General features: G+C 36.4%; 1 protein-coding gene across 4 annotated transcripts in view; it reads left to right on the forward strand.

Moving 5' to 3' along the window:
* The window catches only part of Pola1 (DNA polymerase alpha 1, catalytic subunit), a 309461-nt gene that overhangs the window by 28729 nt on the left and 260802 nt on the right, over positions 1-19930 (forward strand). For all 4 annotated transcript variants that reach the window (XM_027431877.2, XM_035450313.1, XM_035450314.1 and 1 more), the window contains exons 14-23: positions 912-1050; positions 2815-2969; positions 7664-7748; positions 8756-8817; positions 10187-10276; positions 12222-12338; positions 14243-14418; positions 17768-17897; positions 18326-18445; positions 19438-19537. In XM_027431877.2, coding sequence (XP_027287678.1) covers positions 912-1050; positions 2815-2969; positions 7664-7748; positions 8756-8817; positions 10187-10276; positions 12222-12338; positions 14243-14418; positions 17768-17897; positions 18326-18445; positions 19438-19537 — 1174 coding nt within the window. The remainder of the gene's footprint in view (positions 1-911; positions 1051-2814; positions 2970-7663; positions 7749-8755; positions 8818-10186; positions 10277-12221; positions 12339-14242; positions 14419-17767; positions 17898-18325; positions 18446-19437; positions 19538-19930) is intronic.

The raw sequence follows: 19930 nt of genomic DNA on the forward strand, positions 1-19930 counted from the left end.
GAAATGTCTTGTCAGCAGAGGAAAGGTGAGAGAGGCATGTTAGTAGCATTGCTACAGTGTTCTTGTTCGTCTGAGAGGCAAAGTCACTACCGTCGGTATTAACTAGCTGGACTGTTACCCTTTTACCTCTGTTCTTGAGTTTTGATCCTGATGTTGGAAAAGGAATTTTTTGACAGTGGTGATGATGAAAAATAACATGGGCTGGGCGATGGTGGTGCATGCTTTTTATTTTAATCCCAGCACTCAGGAGGCAGAGACAGGTGGAGCTCTGTGAGTTCGAGGTCAGCCTGGTCTACAGAGTGAGGTCCAGGAGAGCCAAGGCTACACAGAGAAACTCTGCCTCAAAAAACAAAAAAAAAAAAAGAAAGAAAAAGAAAAATAACATGGAAACATTTTCAGTGAGTCCCATTCTATTGCTTTCATTCTTTTTTTGTATAAGCACTCTGTCTACATAGTATGCCTGTCAGAAGAGGGCACCAGATCTCATTACAGATGGTTGTGAGCCACCATGTGGTTGCTGGGAATTGAACTCAGGATCTCTGGAATAGCTGCCAGTGCTCCTAACCTCTAGCTCCCTATTGCTTTAATTCTTATAATGGAGTGGTACTTAACTTAGCTATTCTTTATCAGTGAAGCAGAACAGCTCTGGACAGACATTCTCTTTTGGGGGAGCTTCTTGTCCTATTTTTCTTCTAATGGGTGTCATCAAGATGCGTTATTTTGTCATTGTGAATTGTTTTTGTTTCCTACATTGTGAATTGTTTCAGATTTCATTTGTGGCAAATTACATTTCATATATATCAAAGGGATTCTTCTGTTGCTCTATAGAGACTTTATTTCAAATATAGACTGGAAAATGTGAAGTAATAGTTTTAAACAAAATAAAGGTTTTTTTTTTTTTCCTTCTTCAGGCAGAAATGCCACCGCTTCCACAGCATTTAAAAGGTGAAACATTTTCTCATGTATTTGGAACCAACACGTCTGGCTTGGAACTATTCTTGATGAACAGAAAGATCAAAGGACCTTGTTGGCTTGAAGTAAAAAATCCACGTAAGGAAAAATGCTAAGTAGATTCCTGACAATTTTTTTTTCACTTTTTTCCCTTTTATTGAAACTAGATTTTTCTAATGCAATATATCTTGATTATAGTTTTTCCTCCCTCTGCTCCTCTCAGTTCCTCCCTACCTCCCGTCTACTCCAGAGCCATTTCCCTTCTGTCTCTTATTAGAAAAGAGCAGCCTTCTAAGAAATAACCAAACATGACAAAATAAAATATAATAAGATGAAGCCAGAACTATCATGTTGAAGGTGGACATGGCAACTTAACAGGAGGAAAAGAGTCCCAATAGCAGGCACAAGAGTCAGAGATCCACTTGACCTCATAATCAGGAGTCCCATAAAAATACTAAGCTAAACTCAAAAAAAAAAAACTAAGCTAAAAGCTATAATATAAATACAGAGGGCCTGGTGTAGACCCACGTAGATCCTTGTGCTTGCTGCTTCAGTCTCTGTGAGCTCATGTGTGCCTTGCTTAGTCGATCAGAGGGTCTTGTTTTCTTGGGGTCCTCCATCCCTTCTGGATTTTATAACCACTGTAGGTGAGAGTAGGGATTTGATGGAGACCTCCCATTTAGACTCTCTCTGCGCATAATGTCTGGCTGTGGCTGTGTTCTCATCTGTCGTAGGAAGCCGTATGATGAATGGATAAGGCACTGATATAATAACATAGCAGAATATCATTAGGAGTCATTATTGATACTTGTTTTGATCCAGTAGTGTTTGACTTTCCCATAGGTCTCTGGGTTATCCCATAGGCTCGGGTTCTTGGTTACTCTGTGTTGGGTATGGGTTCCTTCTTGAGGAGTGGGTCTTAGGCCAAATCAGATAGTGGTTGGCTACTCCCACAAGTTCTGTGCCACCATTGCCTTAGCATATTTTGCAGGCAGGACAGATTGTAGGTCAAAGGGTTTGTGACTGGGTTGGTGTCCACATTTCTCTTTTGGTAGCCTGTAGAGTACCTTCCCACACCAAAAATACAACAATGAGTTGTATGGGTATTTTCCTTGGCAATGGGGCCATGCTGTCAGTTTGCAGAGAGCAGCCCTTTGTTTTAGCAACAGCCTGGGTTGTTTGGGGATTTCCAAGGGACCCTCTTCAGATTTTTTAAAGGGACTTTAAGAAATTGATCTATTTAGTTTAATGTTTCTACTGCTTTTTTATTTTGTTTCTTGAATGTTTTCCTTGAGTGATTATAGGTAATACGCTTGGAATCACTTTCTAATACCTGACAATTTAGTCTGAGGGAGGCCTTAGTGCAGGCAGTTGTATGGGGTGCAACTCTCATTATGGTTTTTTTGTATGTTTTTGTCAGCCTGGCTGATAGGGTGCAGCTGTTCTCCAGAGTGAACTCCTAACCTTTGGAGGGGAGAGAATCACAACCTAATATGGACAGGACTCTTTGGATTGTTACCTGATCTTTTAGCACTTTTATCTAGGATACTATTTTGTCTTCATACATCTCTTTAAAATGTTTTCAATTCTTCTAAGGCAGCTGTTACTTTTAAAATTTATAAATTTGAAAAAATTATAAAATCTATTGATACTCACTACCCCCAAATGAACGTACATAATAGTCTCACACACAAGGATTAGCATACTACCCACTAATGTGGCTTATATTTAGTTAAATGTTACATTTTGTCATTCTTCTTAGACAGTAGCTTTGAAGAATATCTGTTAATCAAAAATGTCATAATTATAGTACCTTTTCTTTTTTAGTAAGTTATTGATATGTTGTTATCTATTCTTTCTCAGAGCCCTTGAAGCAGCCAATCAGTTGGTGTAAATTTGAGGCAGTGGCTTTGAAACCAGACCTGGTAAATGTAATTAAAGATGTCAGTCCTCCTCCACTTGTGGTAATGTCTTTCAGCATGAAGACAATGCAAAATATAAAAAACCATCAGCATGAGGTAAAGAAAAATGGCAGATTTTGCATTTACGCCTTAAATACAATACTTGCCTGAATTGATCTGCTTTCCTACAAAAAGCAAGTTCTTTTTGGAGGGGAAAGGGTAAAACTTGGCACTGAGCCGTGTTTTAAAGAATGAATTGAATTTGCCTGGTATTACACATTTTTAAAAGAATTTAAATTGCTGGAAATATTTTGATTTTGTTTTTTTTAAGTAGACACAGAGAAAATAATATGAGCTCCTTATGCCAGTCACATGTGTTTAGCAGTTAGCAGTGTTTTGTAACACATGTTTATATCCTTTCCCTTTTCTTTCATAAGTATTTAAAAGATACTGTCATTTTACCCCAGCATGCTTTGGTATATTTCTCTCAAAATATGCACATTTTCCTTATATATGTTTATAGTATATGTATTTGTTAGTTAGACTGTGCATATGTGTGCATTTATGTTTGTGCATGTGAAGACCAGAGGTCAACATTGGGTGTGTTTTCTTGATTGCTCTCTCTACCTTTATTTGTTGAGACAGTCTGTCATTGAAGGTGAAGCTCATCAATTCTGTAACTTGGTCTGGCTAAGGAGCTTCAGGGATTTGTCTGTTTCCTAGCACTAAGGTTACATATGGCTTTTTATGTGTGGGATCAAAGCTTAAGTCCTCAAGCTTACCTGGCAAGCACTTAACTGACATCTCTTTAGCCTTTACTAAATGCACTTTCTTACATTATACTATTGTCATACTTAACATTAACTTGTGATTCCTTGATACAATCTACAGTTTTTAGCACATATTTGGAAGAATCTCTCATGACATTTTTTTAAAAGTTGAATTGTTTGAATCCAGATTTACACAATAGATGAACATTTAGTTTTTAATGCTTCTTGAATCTCTTTATTTTTTTAATTTTTTGTTTTTGTTTTTTTGAGACAGGGTTTCTCTGTGTAGCTTTGGAGCCTATCCTGGCACTCGCTCTGGAGACCAGGCTGGCCTCGAACTTACAGAGATCCACCTGCCTCTGCCTCCTGAGTGCTGGGATAAAAGGAGTGCACCACAAATGCCTAGCTGAATCTTTTTAAATGGTAGTAGTTTCTAGCTATCCCCCTTCAGTTTTTTCAATGATAAGGAATAATAAAAAAAACCACTGATGATGATCTCATAGGAAGTCCTATTTTCTGTGTATGTTTGTTGTTGTTTCATTAGGAATCTTCTATACCTGATGCTGACAGAATAGCTTGTGAGCTACATTCAGCCTACCACCTGTTTTTGCAAATAAAATTTTATTGAGATACAGTAGGTTTTCAGATATGCACTACAGTTACAATTAGATAGAAATGACAGGTCATATGGTCTGAAGAGCCTAAAATACTTATTTTCTGGACCCTTATAGAGACATTGTACCAAATTCAGTTTTGCCCTTTGTGCTACTGTGTGTTACATTTACTCTAAAGTAACAAATATATTCAAGTTCAACTTTTTAAACAGAATAATTCATGGGTAGATGGCCATTGCATTGCATATTGGATCATTTCAGAAAGCAGATAATACCTGTTTAAACTGCCTTGAGACTGGGGTTGATTAATGGGTTCAAATAGTGGTCATAATAAATTTTTCCATGAGCTCTTTGTACAGTTTATTAACTTGCCACTACAAATGTTTTGGGGTGGATGGTTCTTTGTTGTGAAGCACTGTCCTATGCATCACAGGATGTTTAACAGTATCTCTGGCCTCTACTTCCTAGATGCAGGTAGCTCCACTTCCTCCTAATTGTGACAACTGAAAAATTCCTACACTCATTGCTAGATATTACTCAGAGGGAAAAGGAGGTAAATTTACCCCAATAGAGAGCCACTGATCTAATGGTTTCTTGTGTGGGTTATTTTTGCCTGAGTTCGATATTTCACTAGGAGCTGTAAAATGGTGGATTTCTAATTATGTCTATGTTTATGAGTTTTTTTTTTCTGTTAAAAACTGCAATTATTTGATTACATTGTATAGGAACAACAGACTAAATGCTTTCATTGCAGATTTTCAGAGGAAGAGGTTGGGAACTTAAAGCATCAGTTATCTTTATTTGTTTCTGTTTTGGCTTTTTTCACATAGATTATATGTGTTTGTGGTGTCCTTATATTTTGTATTATTAATAATAATTATTTTAAATTGCAAATTTCTTATTGTATTTGAGGGCAGGTGTGTGTGTGTGTGTGTGTGTGTGTGTGTGTGTGTGTTTGTGTGTGTGTGTGCGCGCACATGTATGGAGGTTATAGCACAATTTATGGAACATAGTTCTCCTTTTCCTCCATGTCCTAGAGATTGAACTGTGGTTGTCAGGCTTGGTGACAGGCACCTTTGCCCCCTCAACAATCTCTGTCCTGTTACTTGTGGGATATTTGGTAGTTTTAAACTATGGCATTCGTCATTATTACTATTATTACTTTTTGAATTGGGGTCTTACTATGTTGCCCAGATCTTGACTGTGTGGGCTACTGAACTCCTTCCACCCCAGTCTCCTAAATGGCTTTGACTACAGGACTACTGCCCCACCTAGCTTGTTTTTCATGGGCATACTTGTCTTATTTTGGTTATCAAAGCTCCTCTATGTTTGCTTCTAAGTCTTTTTGATACTTCCATTTTAAAAAATAACATTTGGCAATATTTTGTTTTATTATATAATTTGAGGTTTTATTTATTTGTTCATTTACTTACTTATTTTTAGAGGATTGACTCCAGACTTTGCACATGATAAGCTCATTTTAGCACTTGAGTTCTGCCTCCTGCCTTTGGTCTTTCAGATAACAGTTAACATAGTAGATAGCCAGAGGTCTGTCTTATGGAACAAGCTTAAAATCCAATCAGAAAGTGGTTGGTTACTCCTGTAACATTCATATATGTGCTGGATATTCTTGGTGGTTTTTTTTTATATTGTTGTTTCTGTTTTTGTTGTTGTTGTTTGTTTTCCAACTCCACACAAGTTATCTGGGAAGAGGAACCTCAATTGAGAAAATGTCTCCATCCACATTGTCTGTAGGCAAGTCAGTAGGACATTTCTTGATTAATGATTTATGTGTGTGGTCCTAGTCTGGGGTGGAGGGGTGGTGGTGGGGATGGTGTATATATCCCCTAGGCAAATGGACCCTGACTAGTTGCTCCTGAGTTGTGTAAGAAAGCAGGTTGAGCAAGCCATGACAGAGCAAGCAGGTAAGCAACATTCCTCCATGGTTTCTGCTTCAGTTCCTGCCTTTAGGTTCCCTGACTTTCCTTAGTGATAGACTATTATTTGGAAATGTAAGCTAAAATAAATTCATTCTTCCCCATGGTGCTTTTGGTCCTGGTGTTTTATCACAGCAATAGAAACTCTAAGATAATATTACTATTGTACCAGTGGGCACATCTTGCCAGGGTAGTTTTGTAGCTGCATAAGAGTGTTCATTAATTTTCTTCCCCAGTAGCATAAATAGAATCTTCTGGCCCTATTAAAGCTAGCCTGTATGGATGAAACTTACAGGTTGGTAACAGCTTGATTTCTTCATGTTCTGTGAGTCAGGTATGTGCTGTTATTTGTAATAGGGTCTAACTTGGTTATTTTGGAGAGTAACCAAGATTATTGGTAACACTCTATAATGTTTGGGGGTGAGGTATGGAATCCCATTGACTAATATCTTGAAAAGAGGCAACCTGTACCTGACACTGGGTTTTATATTTGATAGCCTGTGATATCTGGGACAGACATTATCCTGTTAATAGAGTAACTCCATTTGAACTCCTTTTTCTTTTTCCTATTTTGGTTTTTCACAACAGGGTTTCTCTGTGGCTTTGGAGGCTGTCCTGGCACTTGCTCTGGAGACCAGGCTGGCCTCGAACTCACAGAGATCCACCTGTCTCTGCCTCCCGAGTGCTGGGATTAAAGGTGTGCACCACCACTGCCTGGTTTGAACTAATTTTTTTTATTATATGTGTATATTACAGGAAACTTGTACAGCAGTAGGTTCCCATATGGCTTTTTCAAATGTCTTTCATGTTAACTTAACCTCCATATACTTTCTCCTTTACCTGGTCTCCCATTACCCACCATGTTTAACCCTTCCCATTCAGTTAGTCATTCCTTCTTTCCCTTTCATATCACCTGAGTTCTGTCCCACTACCCTTGAAATCCCTCCCACCCATGGCTACTTACTAGTTTTCTGCCTTCTATGACTACTCCAATTTAAAACACATTCTAAAGAGTCAAAGTTAGCATCCACATAGGAGATAAAACATGCATTATTTGTCTTTCTGGGTTTGGGTTACCTCACTCAGAATGATTATTTCTAGCTCTGTCCGTTGCCTGAGAATTTTATAATATACCATTGTCTGTATGCACCACATTTTCAGTATTCACTCATCAGTTGATAGACATCACAGTTTTAATTTGCATTTCTCAGATAGCTAAGGATATTGAACATTTGAAAACATACTTCTCAGTATTTCTTCTTCGGAAAGTTTTATTTAGTTCCAAGCTCCAATTTTTAGTTTGGTTATTTGTTTTCTTGGTGCTTAGTTCTCTCTATATTGTAGATACTCTTTGTCAGAGCTTTAAACACTTTCTTTAAAAAGTGAAAAGAATTTATATGTATTAAAGTACGTTTTATTATTGCCAGTAGTTCTTGTGGTAATGCAAAACATAGGAGGTGTCTGATTTTCCCCACTCCTCTTTTTTGCAGATTATTGCTATTGCAGCTCTGGTCCATCACAGTTTTGCATTAGATAAAGCACCCCCAAAGCCTCCCTTTCAGACTCATTTCTGTGGTATGTATTTCTAAAGTTGGGTTGCTTAAGAGTGTTATTTTTCTTTTATGATTTGGTTTTTCTTTGTCTGTTGGATTAGGAACTTTGTCTTTTGAAACTTGTTTTTGAGAGTAGTTAGGGCATTTAAGTAAAGATGTTTGACTTAAGCTGTGGAACCTTGAGTTTTATTGAGCAAAATCTGTGTGATGAGACAAATGTCAAGGAATAAATGAATCTTTACCTATTTGGGAGACATTACAGTATTGCCAAACTGGATTTGAATTGTGTTATGCATAACATTCAATGGGTGCAACAGTTCTGTAGAATGAGTTATGTGTGTGTTTTATGAGTTGGTCTTCAAGGAGTCTGATATTCCATATTTAGTTCTTGGATGATTAAATAAGCATTTTCCTTAAAAAGAAAGTAAGAAAGCATTTATATTTCCTGGGAGCTTTTCTATTCTCGAACCAGAGATTCTTTTGAACAGTCCATTGGTCTGATTTTCTGAGTATTAGGAATACTGATAATAGCTTGGGAAATACATGGGAGAGAATAGTTGTTGGATCATTTCAGCATGCATTTATTTACTTCAGCATGCATTTATTTACTCCCTCTGCATATTTCACTGCTATGTATGGGACAAGCCTTGGGTATAGTAGGGGAAGCCTTGGTCCAGTGTACTTCTCAGTTTTGAGAGAATAGAACTGAGTTCCTCTGTTTTATTCTGATTTTGAGGCTTTGATGGTAATTGGATTTCCTTTGGGAAAGATTATTATAATCTTCCATTCTAATATGGATGGAAAACAAATGTTTGATCAAAACATTTTGTTTAGTTATAGAGACGTAAAAGGATCTCTTCTTGGCTATTGTTTTGAGGTTCAACAACAAGGCTGATTGGAGATCTTGATATTATTCACTCTTTAGGGCTCATGAGAAATTATATTTAAAGCAATTTCCATTTAGAAGCATGTAGTATCTGAAATTGGTGTAATGTGAGTGATAAGAGACTTGTTTTTTCCTTCCTATAGTTGTGTCTAAACCAAAGGACTGTATTTTCCCATGTGCTTTCAAAGAAGTCATTAAGAAAAAGGTAAATACTCATTCCCTTTAAATGTAGAGTATCTGTCTGTTTGGAAAGAGAATAGGAAAATAGTATCTATTCTGTATTTTACTTTATTAGATCTATTCTTTGTATATTGGACTATAGTAATAACTTGATAAAATGAATTAGGAATATAAGACTAAACATGCTTAATAATTCTTAAATTACTGAAGATGATAAAATTATGACATGGATACATTCAAACCCACCTTCAGTTAGTGTACATGGAGGCTTTTCCAAACTGATCACATATTTTGGGACTATGTTGGGTAGAGTCCTCTCTCTAACTTGAACAAACTATGTAGAGTTGGGAATACTGTGGGTATCAAAAAGTCATGTACTGACAGGGTTGGTATTTGCTGACCCAAACACATCAGTGATTTCTGACTCTAGTATGTTGTGTAAAGTTGGTATCATAAATCCTTAATAAAAGGGCAGGAAGAAGCAGTATAATGAACTGAGTTTTTTATAAAAATAAATGTATCTACTCTAAAGGATGTAGCTTTTGAATAGTACATTGTATTTTGAAATGATAGTGTTGAAACAGTTGTAAGTTGTTTGTTAATATCCTCACTTGACAAAATTAGATTGTTCAGTTTGTCAGGTTCTACTTAATTCTATTTCAATTGGCTTCTTATAGGTAGGGGGTTACCATTACTGTCATTTGTGAACTGTCCTGAATTACCTATTAAAATAAAATGACCTAGGAAAATTCCCTTAAAGTCAAACTGACATTTTAAAAAACTGAACTAGTTACAGAAAACATAATAGTCAACGTTTATTTTAAAAATATTTTAATATGAGCAGATTTGTGTACCTGATAGCTATTCACTAATCCAAGTTGAGGCCTTTTGTGTGAGGATACATATTTTTATTTAAGACATTGAAATTCTTCAGTACATGTTTGTTTTGGTTTCTTATTTATTGGTTTTCACACTACTGTTTGAGATTAGTTTATGGAATCCTTGGGATTTCTTTGATAAATACATAAACAGCAAAGTCTTCCAGGGACTAAATAGCAAAGAAAGTAATGATTTTGAAAGGCACTCTGATTTATATGCTTTAAAATGTGTCCAATGTACAAATATGTCTCTGTGGAAGGACATTTGTGCTCTTGATGTTGCCTAGCACTTAAATTTTTGCTTGATTTACATGCATATTACTAGAATGAGGTCCTCAGAGATTTTGTGTAGTTATTATTATGGAAAACCTGGAATCAGAAATTTCATCGCTATCTGGTTTTGAAGTAAATGATTACATTTAACCCTAAGAAATCAATCTTACCCTGGTTATGCAAGAAAGTAAGCGTGTGGTATTTTAAAATCTTGATTGCCTTTTTTTTTTTAAATCTTAACAGAATATGAAGGTTGAGGTTGCTGCAACAGAAAGAACTTTGCTAGGATTTTTCCTTGCAAAGGTTCACAAAATTGACCCTGATATTCTTGTGGTGAGTAGATGTTTGATCATGTCTTGGGGAAGTGTTTTCATTCCTTTATTCTTTACTGTGTGTATATCTTGGTCATTTACTTTTTATTGGTTATTTACTTTTGAATATCAAAGTATGTTTTCAGAATTAAATGACCCCATGTATTGGTGAGATTTGTTCATCTAGCTAAGGAGGGATAGTCCTAGCCCATGCTAGATAGCTTTTCCTAGTGTAAAAGCAGCTCTTGAATTAGTAGTCAGCTCAGAATGTTCAGTTACTTACATTTAGAAAGTAGCACATTTGTAAGCAAATACCTATAAATTGCTAGATTCTTGTAGCATACTGATACATGGAAATGTATAAATTTCCAGTATCTTCGGAATCCTAATTGATTTGCTTGGTTTGGGACAAATGACAAATATAAAAGTAAATATTTTAATTTTAAGAGTTTGGTGGATCTCTATGATATATTCCTTTGAAGCTCAGGGGTAGAGGGTTTTTTTTTTTTTAATTTTGACAATTTGCTGTATTCTCATTGGACTACAAATCTAGTAATTTACTATTGGTTTGCACCTTTTCCTTGTAGTAAAGCTCATTTTCCTTTTGTGTATCATTCATATAGTGGTAAACTTTTTATAACCTAAAATTAGTTATCTTGACCACCTTTAAATATAGATTCACTGGTACTATATGCATTCATAATGTGCAACTGTCACCACCTCCATTATTACTCTGTTGCTATCTCTGTAGCTCTTTGTCTTTTAAAATTAAAAATCTAGACCAGTAGTTCTCAACCTGTGGGTCGTGACCCCTCAGAGGGGTCAAACGGCCCTTTCACAGAGGTTGCCTAGGACAGTTGGAAAACACAGATATTTATATTATGATTCATCACAGCAGCAAAATTACAGTTATGAAGTAGCAACAAGAATAATTTTGTGGTTGGGGGTCACCACAACATAAAGGACTGTATTAAGGGTCACAGCATTAGAAGGTTGAGAAGCACTACTTTAGATCATTATTTTCCCATTTCTCCAGACCCCGACAACTACTAGTTCTACTTTCTCAAAGATTTTGTTTATGCTATGGGGTGGTATATATCTCTAACTAAAATTAATAATCTATGGATTTATCTGAATTATTTGAAACCATCTCTAATTTTTCTTAAGCCTAGCTATGTGAAAAATATTATTCAAAGGATATAAATTAGAAATTATAGAAATGAAAACTCAGTTTGTATTAAGTAACTATTTTTTAAAGATTTATTTATTTTTTGTATGCACATGAGTGCTCTATTGACTTTATGCCAGAAGAGGGAGGGCATAGATAACACTATAGATGGCTGTGAGCCACCATGTGGTTGCTGGGAATTGAACCCAGGACCTCTGGAAGAGCTACCAGTGCTCTTAAGCCCCGAGCCATTTCTCCAATCCCATAACTTTTCTGTTGAATTTGTTTCCTTGCTTTTAAGTTTATCAAACTGTTCACTAGTATTTATATTTTGTTGCACATTGATTAAAGGTCCAACTTAGTAGTGTTCATGCTTAGTTTTTAAAGAAATTGGATGGAGTTCCTTAGAAGTCCTGTGTAAATTTATACAACATAGTTTTTCTCTTTTTAAGGATGCTTTCATTGATCATGTAAAAGGTATGGGACATTAAAATTTGCATTTGCCTCCAACATTGTAAGAACTTAAGCAGTAAATTAAAAGATACCATATGAATCTTGCCATCAGTTAGTATAAAATAAAGTTTATTCCAGCAGTCTCCTAAGCAGCCTAGTTAATGTCAAGACTAATGAATGCTGCTGATGAATAAATTCCTGAAGGATAAATGACCCCAATTGGAGGTAAGCTCTTGATGTTTTCAATTAGAGACCAGAGAAAGAAAGGGCAAAGAAATTCTGTGCATTTGAAGACAAATCCTCTAATTTGTGTTCATAATGTGATTGACTGTCTCTTTCTGACTAGGGTCATAATATTTGTGGTTTTGAACTGGAAGTGCTACTGCAAAGAATTAATGTGTGCAAAGTTCCTTACTGGTCCAAGATAGGTCGACTGAGGCGATCCAACATGCCGAAACTTGGGGTAATACTTTCAAAATTTCACTTGATTTTTTAAAATAGGGTGTAGCTACTAGGAAATGCACTGTCTTTTGAATAGGAATTTGTTCTGTTACATGAAGATCTATAAAGAGGAAAAATCTTAAAAGCAACACCAGAAATGAATAAATAAAACGTTGCTTGGTACTGCATGTGGTGGTTCTCATCCTCCTACACAGAAAATTGTCAGAGTGAAGGAATTTAGTATTTACCCTGTCTTTCCTGTAAACTTTTACAGCACAACCAAATACTGCTGGTTAATGAAGGAAAGTTAATTTTACAGACAATTATAACTAATAAACCTGGACAGAAACTAGAAAGCATTTTATAGCTTCTAATGAAGTGATTAATTCAGGCAAAAATGACTAATGCATGAAGCTGTTATATCAGTGACTCGACTCTGGGGATAATTTTACCCCCTTTCTGTAGTGCTATTTTATCTTTAGCACTAGATGTCTTTCTTGAATCCAGCACGTATTTATAAAAACCCCTGGTACTTCAAAAATCAGCAATTAAATCTAAGAATTAAATGACTGATGAAAGATAGTCCATGCGTGTTTCCTTCACTTTGGCATTCTTAAAGGGGATACCCCTTGTGCAGGCTTGGTAGGCTCTGAAATCATTGATTATTACTCATGTTGAAAGTGGGAAAAGTTAGTGGAAGGGAGCTAAGCACTTTCTGTTGGAGCTACCTTACATAGCAACTTTTATTTTGTTTTTAGACATTCTCACAGTGATTGTGTGGCTTGTTTGAGATCATTTAACTAGAAAGAGAAAGAACTGAGATTTGAACTCAGGACACAAGGCCTATCTATTTAAAGTCCATTATTCCTCTTTTTCCTCTCCCTTTTCATTTACTCTTTATTGTTTTGTGATTTTTGAGAGTTTACTGTAGCTTGGGCTGGCCTCTTAATGTTCTTTTCTTTTTTTTGAGATAGGGTTTCTCTGTGTAATAGCCCTGGCTGTCCTGGAACTTGCTCTGTAGACCGGGCAGGCCTTGAACTCACAGAAATCTACCTGCTTCTACCACCTGGGGCCACCACTGCCTGTCTTTTTTTTCTTTTTGAGACAAGGTCTTGCTATGCTTGTATATATGGACTTTAGTACTTTCTTGTATGAAGCACTTTCTTACTAAGTGTGATATTTTTCCTAAAGGTTACAAGTAAAGGAGACATGTTGCTTCAGCAGAGAATTTAGGAATCTGTACCTTTTTAATGCCACAGGATTCTGTTCTTAGGAATCAAGAGTTGGCACCACAGCTCCTTTTACCTATGTTCTTATCTTTAAGGTGATAAGATCATTCTTAGCACTTACTCAAATACTTGTTTAGCTGCTGCTTTTCTGCTCCCTTTGAAATTTTTGTTTGTTTGGGTATAATTTTTTAGAGATGGGAGTGTGGGGAGGTGGTAATTGCAGCTCACTACATAGCCCAGGCTAGCCTTGAACTCATGACAGTCCCCAAGCATTAGCCTTCAAGTGTTGGTGTTGAAGGAATAAACCATCATGTGAAGCTCAGTTTTTTCTTCATATAGCATCTTTTTGGTAAGGACTTCCCTGATCACTCTAAGGTGCAGTCCCTCCAAATTCCTTGTCCCTTACCCCACTGTGATGTCTCCTTTGACCTGTACTCATGGCCCTCTAAAACTGTTTGACTTCTTGATATGTTGTATATATGTTAATTATACAATCAGGAATTTTTTGTTTTATTCCCTGTGATATAGAGTGCCTAGAACATCATCAGATATAGAGTAGTTGTTCAAAAGCACATGATTTATGAGTAGAGTGTGAATTACAGTCATGTAATTTTGGGGGCAGTTCTAAAATATGTTAGAGCAGATTGTTCTCAGTATTTGCTCCTTCATGGGATTTGGTTTTGTTCCTGCCTTGTAGAGCCGGAGTGGATTTGGTGAAAGAAATGCTACCTGTGGCCGAATGATATGTGATGTGGAAATTTCAGCAAAAGAATTGATTCATTGTAAAAGCTACCATTTGTCTGAACTTGTTCAACAGATTCTGAAAACTGAGAGGATTGTAATTCCAACAGAAAATATACAGAATATGTATAGGTATGATCCTGTATTCTTCAGAATTCATCGTCTTTGAAGTGACCAACAGTAGGGTGCCACTACTGTGTTAAGACTGGAGGTACACCAGACAGTCACTGGTGCCATGGAGCAGAAAATTAATGTTTCTTTATACCAGTTCCACCATATCCATTGTTTTATACTTTAAATTAGTTATCTCTTGATTATTCTAATTGAGTCAGTTGAACTTTATTGTGGAATATTAGTTTAAGATACAAAGATGTGTTGCATTCTTTTATATTGCTTTTGTTTAACTCTGAAGCTGTGTTACTTTGCCTGCCTAAAACACCCAAATGGTCTTAATTAAGAGCTGAACAGCCAATAGACAGGCAGGAGAGAGAAATAGGCGGGGCTGGCAGACAGAGAGAATAAATAGGAGGAGAAATCCAGGGAAGAGAGTGAGGAGGGAGGAACCAGAAAAGGACAAGGAGAGGAGGACACCAGGGGCTAGTCAGCTATGGAGTAAAAAGGAAAGAAATACAGAATAAAGAAAGGTAAACAGCTCAGACGCAATGTATACTTAAAGAGAAACAGGATAATTTAAGTTAGAAAAGCTGGCTAGAAACAAGCCAATCTTAGGTTGGGCATTCATAAGTAATAATAATTCTCCGTGTATTTATTTGGGAGCTGGGTGGTGGGTCCTCAAAGAGTTAAAAAACAAAACAAAAAACAACTACAGACTTCTATCTCCTTTACCTATCTTCTTGATGTTTTCTAATAGTAATTTATAAATTAATAAGAATTTAGTTTTTCATCTTTAACTCATGTATTTAGAAATCACTATGGGCATTTTTGGAAATGTAAAAATCAAGTAATTTAGACATATTGCTTGTTCTTTTTGATTTTTGGAGACAGGATCTATGTAGTTGAGGTCTTGAACTTGAATCCTAAGTAATGGGATTAATAATAAAGTTCAAAGTTCAAGGAGAACCTTGGTGGATTCCATGGCAGGCAAGGGTGACCGAGGCGGGGGAGGGGGGCAAATATGCTAGACAGAGCTTAAGTGAAAAGTTTTATTAGAAAGGGAAAAGGGGGGGAAGAAATGAGGTACAGAGACAGAGAGAGGACAGAAGAGAAGAAGGAGACAGGAAAAGTCCTGTTTGCCCCAGGGGGAACATCAGGAAAGAGAGCGGGAAAGAGTGTAAGTGTAAGTATGCTTATCAGGGTACTGCCTGAGTGCATTCTGCCAGGTAACAAGGGCAGGCCAGCATAATGCCTGAGTCCTTACAACAGCTCTGAACCACCATGTCTATGCTTACTTACTTTTTTTTTAAATTTAAGACATGGTCTCACTATATGTCTCTGATTGTCCTGGAATTCTCTGTGTAGATCAGACTCAGAGAGATCTGCCTGCTTCTGCCTCCTGAGTGCTGCAATTAAACAAATGTGCCATTACCCCCAGCTATGCTTCCTTATTTTTAAAGCAAGTTTCGCTTTTTGTTTAGACCTTTTCTAAGCCTATTACTCCTGAGTCCTTGAACTACTTTTCCTTTGACTATTTTTCTTTCTAGGTTGTCTGATTCTTAATTTAAGTTAGACATTTGGGCTAATGCCTCCCACCTGTGTATCTTTGCTTTAATCCTCCCACCAAATTTTAGATTCACTTTCCTGATATCTAGTATGAACCTTCGGCTTGTTGAAAACCAAACTCTTTTTTTTTCTCTCCTATGTTCTTTCTTTAGTCTTTCATAAATGTGTCAATGACAGTTATGAATGTTCATAACTGTCTGGAAGCCTTCAAAGTCATCTTCTACCCCAGACCTCTTAGACACCCTTGATTCCTCTGTCTTACATCCCACAGTAGATCCATCAAGGGACTTTTTCAATCCTGTTTTTTCAGTAAAGCTCCTAGTACTTCAAGCCACCATGCTCTTTTCCCCTGAATTACTTAATGTCTTAGTCCATTTTCTGTTAATAACAACAAATACCACATATTGGATAAGATAGAAAGGAAGGACATTTGTTTTGGTGTATGGTTCTGGAGGTCCAAGATTGATGGATCTCCTCTGACAGAGTTGTGTAGTTGTTCAGGGTATCATTTGGTGTGTGAAAAGTATATTCATGTCTATATCCTCTAGTCTGTTTTACAAAGTCACCAGTATTCACTCATGGACACTCAATAGCTTCTTCTTTAAATACCTTAGTATTTGTGTTTTCACCCTCATATGGGTAGCTGATGGTCTGAGGGTCTATCCTTGTATGTACTTCATAGTGGGGATTAAGCCCCACTCCCCAGTTTCAAATGAAACAAACTAGTCAAATCATAGCAGGGGTTTAATGTACTAATTTTGTTGCCCACTTCACATCTCTTCATAATTAATCCACAACCAGAAAAATCCTGCTAAAATTAACTCTGATCAAAGTGTCTGCTTTAACTCAGAGTAAAGTCATTACTTGAGCTTACTCTGTCCTGTGCAGTGTGACTTCGTGGTGTTGATTTTCTGTTATTCTACAGCTATTTCCATTATTCCCTGATCTAGCCATATCGACTTCTATTGTGTTCCTGTAACTGCTAGATTGGTGCCTCACTCAGAGTCTTTGTGCTTTTATTTGAAATGTTCTTCCCTACAATACACATCTATAAGGCTTGTCTTGTCCTTCTTGGTCTTTGTTTTCAGTGACTTTTTCCCTAGCTCCCTAAGTAAAAATTAACTTTCTGCTCCTGAAAGTTTAAATTTTGTTTCATACCCCTTTGTTTGTCCTTGACACTTACTTATCATTTTTTGAACATTATCTATTTTTCTCTTTTATACTCTTTCCCCTAGAAGGATAGGAATTTGTCTTTGGTCACAGCCAGTGCCTGATACATAGTAGGCATGTAATATATACTTACTGATTGAATGAAGAAAAGGATTTAGAAAGGCTGGGCGTTGGTGGCACATGCCTTTAATCCCAGCACTCGGGAGGCAGAGGCAGGCGGATCTCTGTGAGTTGGAGGCCAGCCTGGTCTCCAGAGCCAGTGCCAGGACAGGCTCCAAAGCTACACAGAGAAACCCTGTCTCGAAAAAAAAAAAAAAAAAAAAAAAAAAAAAAAAAACAAAAGATTTTAGATAGTTCTTAGATTATAGTTAACACTAGATAAATTTTAAGCTATAGTCAACATGTAATTTCACTATATGGATTTTTTTGGTTGAGAGAAGGGGACTGGGTTTGGTGGTATAAGTGCATTTCTAATTATTTAGCCACTTTATTTTAAGTAGTTTCTGAAGCCAAGGTTCCATTGCTCAGAAGCTACTTACACCAAAAATTCCTTGTAATATTTTAAGTTCTGATTATAGTCATTGTATCTTTTAATTACTTGATTCTGTTTCATTCTTACTTTTCTGAACAGTGAATCTTCTCATCTGTTGTACCTGTTGGAACAAATCTGGAAAGATGCCAGATTCATTTTGCAGATCATGTGTGAGCTAAATGTTCTACCATTAGCATTGCAGATCACTAACATCGCTGGGAACATTATGGTAAATTTAACTTAGAAAGGGGGAAAAGCATTTCCTGTTGGATTCAGTGTTTGCTCCGGATAGTTGTTATATGTTAATGAGACTAAATGTATGCTTATAAAATGAGGAGCTGGGATTCTGAAACCTGGGCTTCTTTTGTAAAAGGAACAACTGGTTGGGAGAAAGGGATGAATGCCAGGTAGAGATTTGGGTGAATGTAAGGATCTTCTCTCTAACATCTGGATGTTTTTTGTGGAGTGATAACACCGACAGTATTTTAAGCTCCTTTTATCTCTTAATGCTTGAAGAGAAAGTTAGAAATGGTTTAGAAAATGTAACCTTTGTTACTATGAACAGTTGAAGAAGGTCCATGATTAAATTAAGCAACTCAATATTGCTTTCATTTGTGATGGTTTTGAGCTCAAAGTTTTAAAAATTCTGTTTAATAGTCCAGGACACTGATGGGTGGACGATCAGAAAGAAATGAGTTCTTGTTGCTTCATGCATTTTATGAAAACAACTATATTGTGCCTGACAAGCAGATTTTCAGAAAACCTCAGCAAAAACTGGTGGGTCAAAATTGTACAGTACTTTGCCTTTTCTTATTCCTCCTTTTTATTATCTAGGTAGCCTTTAAAAATTGCTTTGACATTTGCTTCTAAAATTATAATTAATTCCCTGTAAATTAGGATCACTCTTAAGCTTGCATTATTATTTCTATGTGGTTGTGTCCCTCTTTACTTTTCTCTTTAGAGGCAAAATTGTTTGTGAAATGTTTTTTTGAGGACCTCATTAGACTTTTTTGATAACCATATATAGAAAGTATTTGCCCCCACTAAGATTTACCCAGAGTGAATTATCAGTTAAACCTTTTGTTGTTTTAACCTTTGAACTTTTTTGTGTTGTAGTTTATAGATGTGTTGAGTATTCCTAATCCAAAATGCTTGTGATTGGAAATGATTTAGATTTATTTACTTTATTTTGGAACATTTGCATATATGTAATGAGAAATCTTGGGATGAGAATCTGTGTCAACACAAAATTAATTTATAATTTATACATGTGTGTATGTGTGCATGCGTGTATTACCTGCAGTAACTTTGTAATACTTTAACCTCCTGAAACATGTGCTAGTTTCTGCTTGTAAAGTCATGTTGACACTTAAAAATTTTCAGATTTTGACCTTCAGATTTTCAGGTGGGACACACAAGCTGGTACTAGTGTGATTATGATACCAGTCATGTTTCTGAAGTAGGTTCTATGAATTTGGAGCTAAAACTTAGTCTATTTTCCATTTTATCAGTACTGATAGTAATTAAGAATGGCAATTGAATGCTAAAGTGTGACTTAGTTTATTGTGTTTTTTTAATGCACATTATTGAAAATGGTACAACAAATATTAGTTTAGATCTGTTTAACTTCTGCATTGGTATTGAATGTTGGCTGTTAGTAAACCACTTTGAAATGGGTTTTTCATTTTGTGGGGAAACTTAGGAATCCATACTAATAATGACAGTAAGCCAAGTACTTGCTGGTGATGTTCTATTTCCATTTGAAATAGGGAGATGAAGATGAGGAAGTTGATGGAGATACCAATAAATACAAGAAAGGACGTAAGAAAGCAGCTTATGCTGGAGGCTTGGTTTTGGACCCCAAAGTTGGTAAGACTTGGTATCAGATTGGTTTGCCCCTGATATTAACATAGTGGTTCTTAACCTTCTAATGCTGTGTCTTTTTAATACAGTTCCTCATGTTGTGATCCCCAACCATAAAGTTATTTTGTTCTTACTTCATAACTGCAATTTTGCTACTGTTATGAATTGTAATGTAAATATCTGTGTTTTCTGATGGTCTTAGGAGACCCCTGTGAAAGGGCTGGTCGACCTGTAAAGGGGTTATGATCCACAGGTTGAGAACCACTGTATTAAGAAATAACTTCATAGAGAGTTATACTTAAGAAACTAGACCTTAGATTTATCTTGGGGGTAAGCAAACTGCTCTCTCCCTCCCTCCCTCCCTCCCTCCCTCCTCCCTCCCTCCCTCCCTCCCTCCCT

Source organism: Cricetulus griseus, chromosome X, assembly GCF_003668045.3.
Source record: "Cricetulus griseus strain 17A/GY chromosome X, alternate assembly CriGri-PICRH-1.0, whole genome shotgun sequence".
NCBI lineage: Eukaryota > Metazoa > Chordata > Mammalia > Rodentia > Cricetidae > Cricetulus > Cricetulus griseus.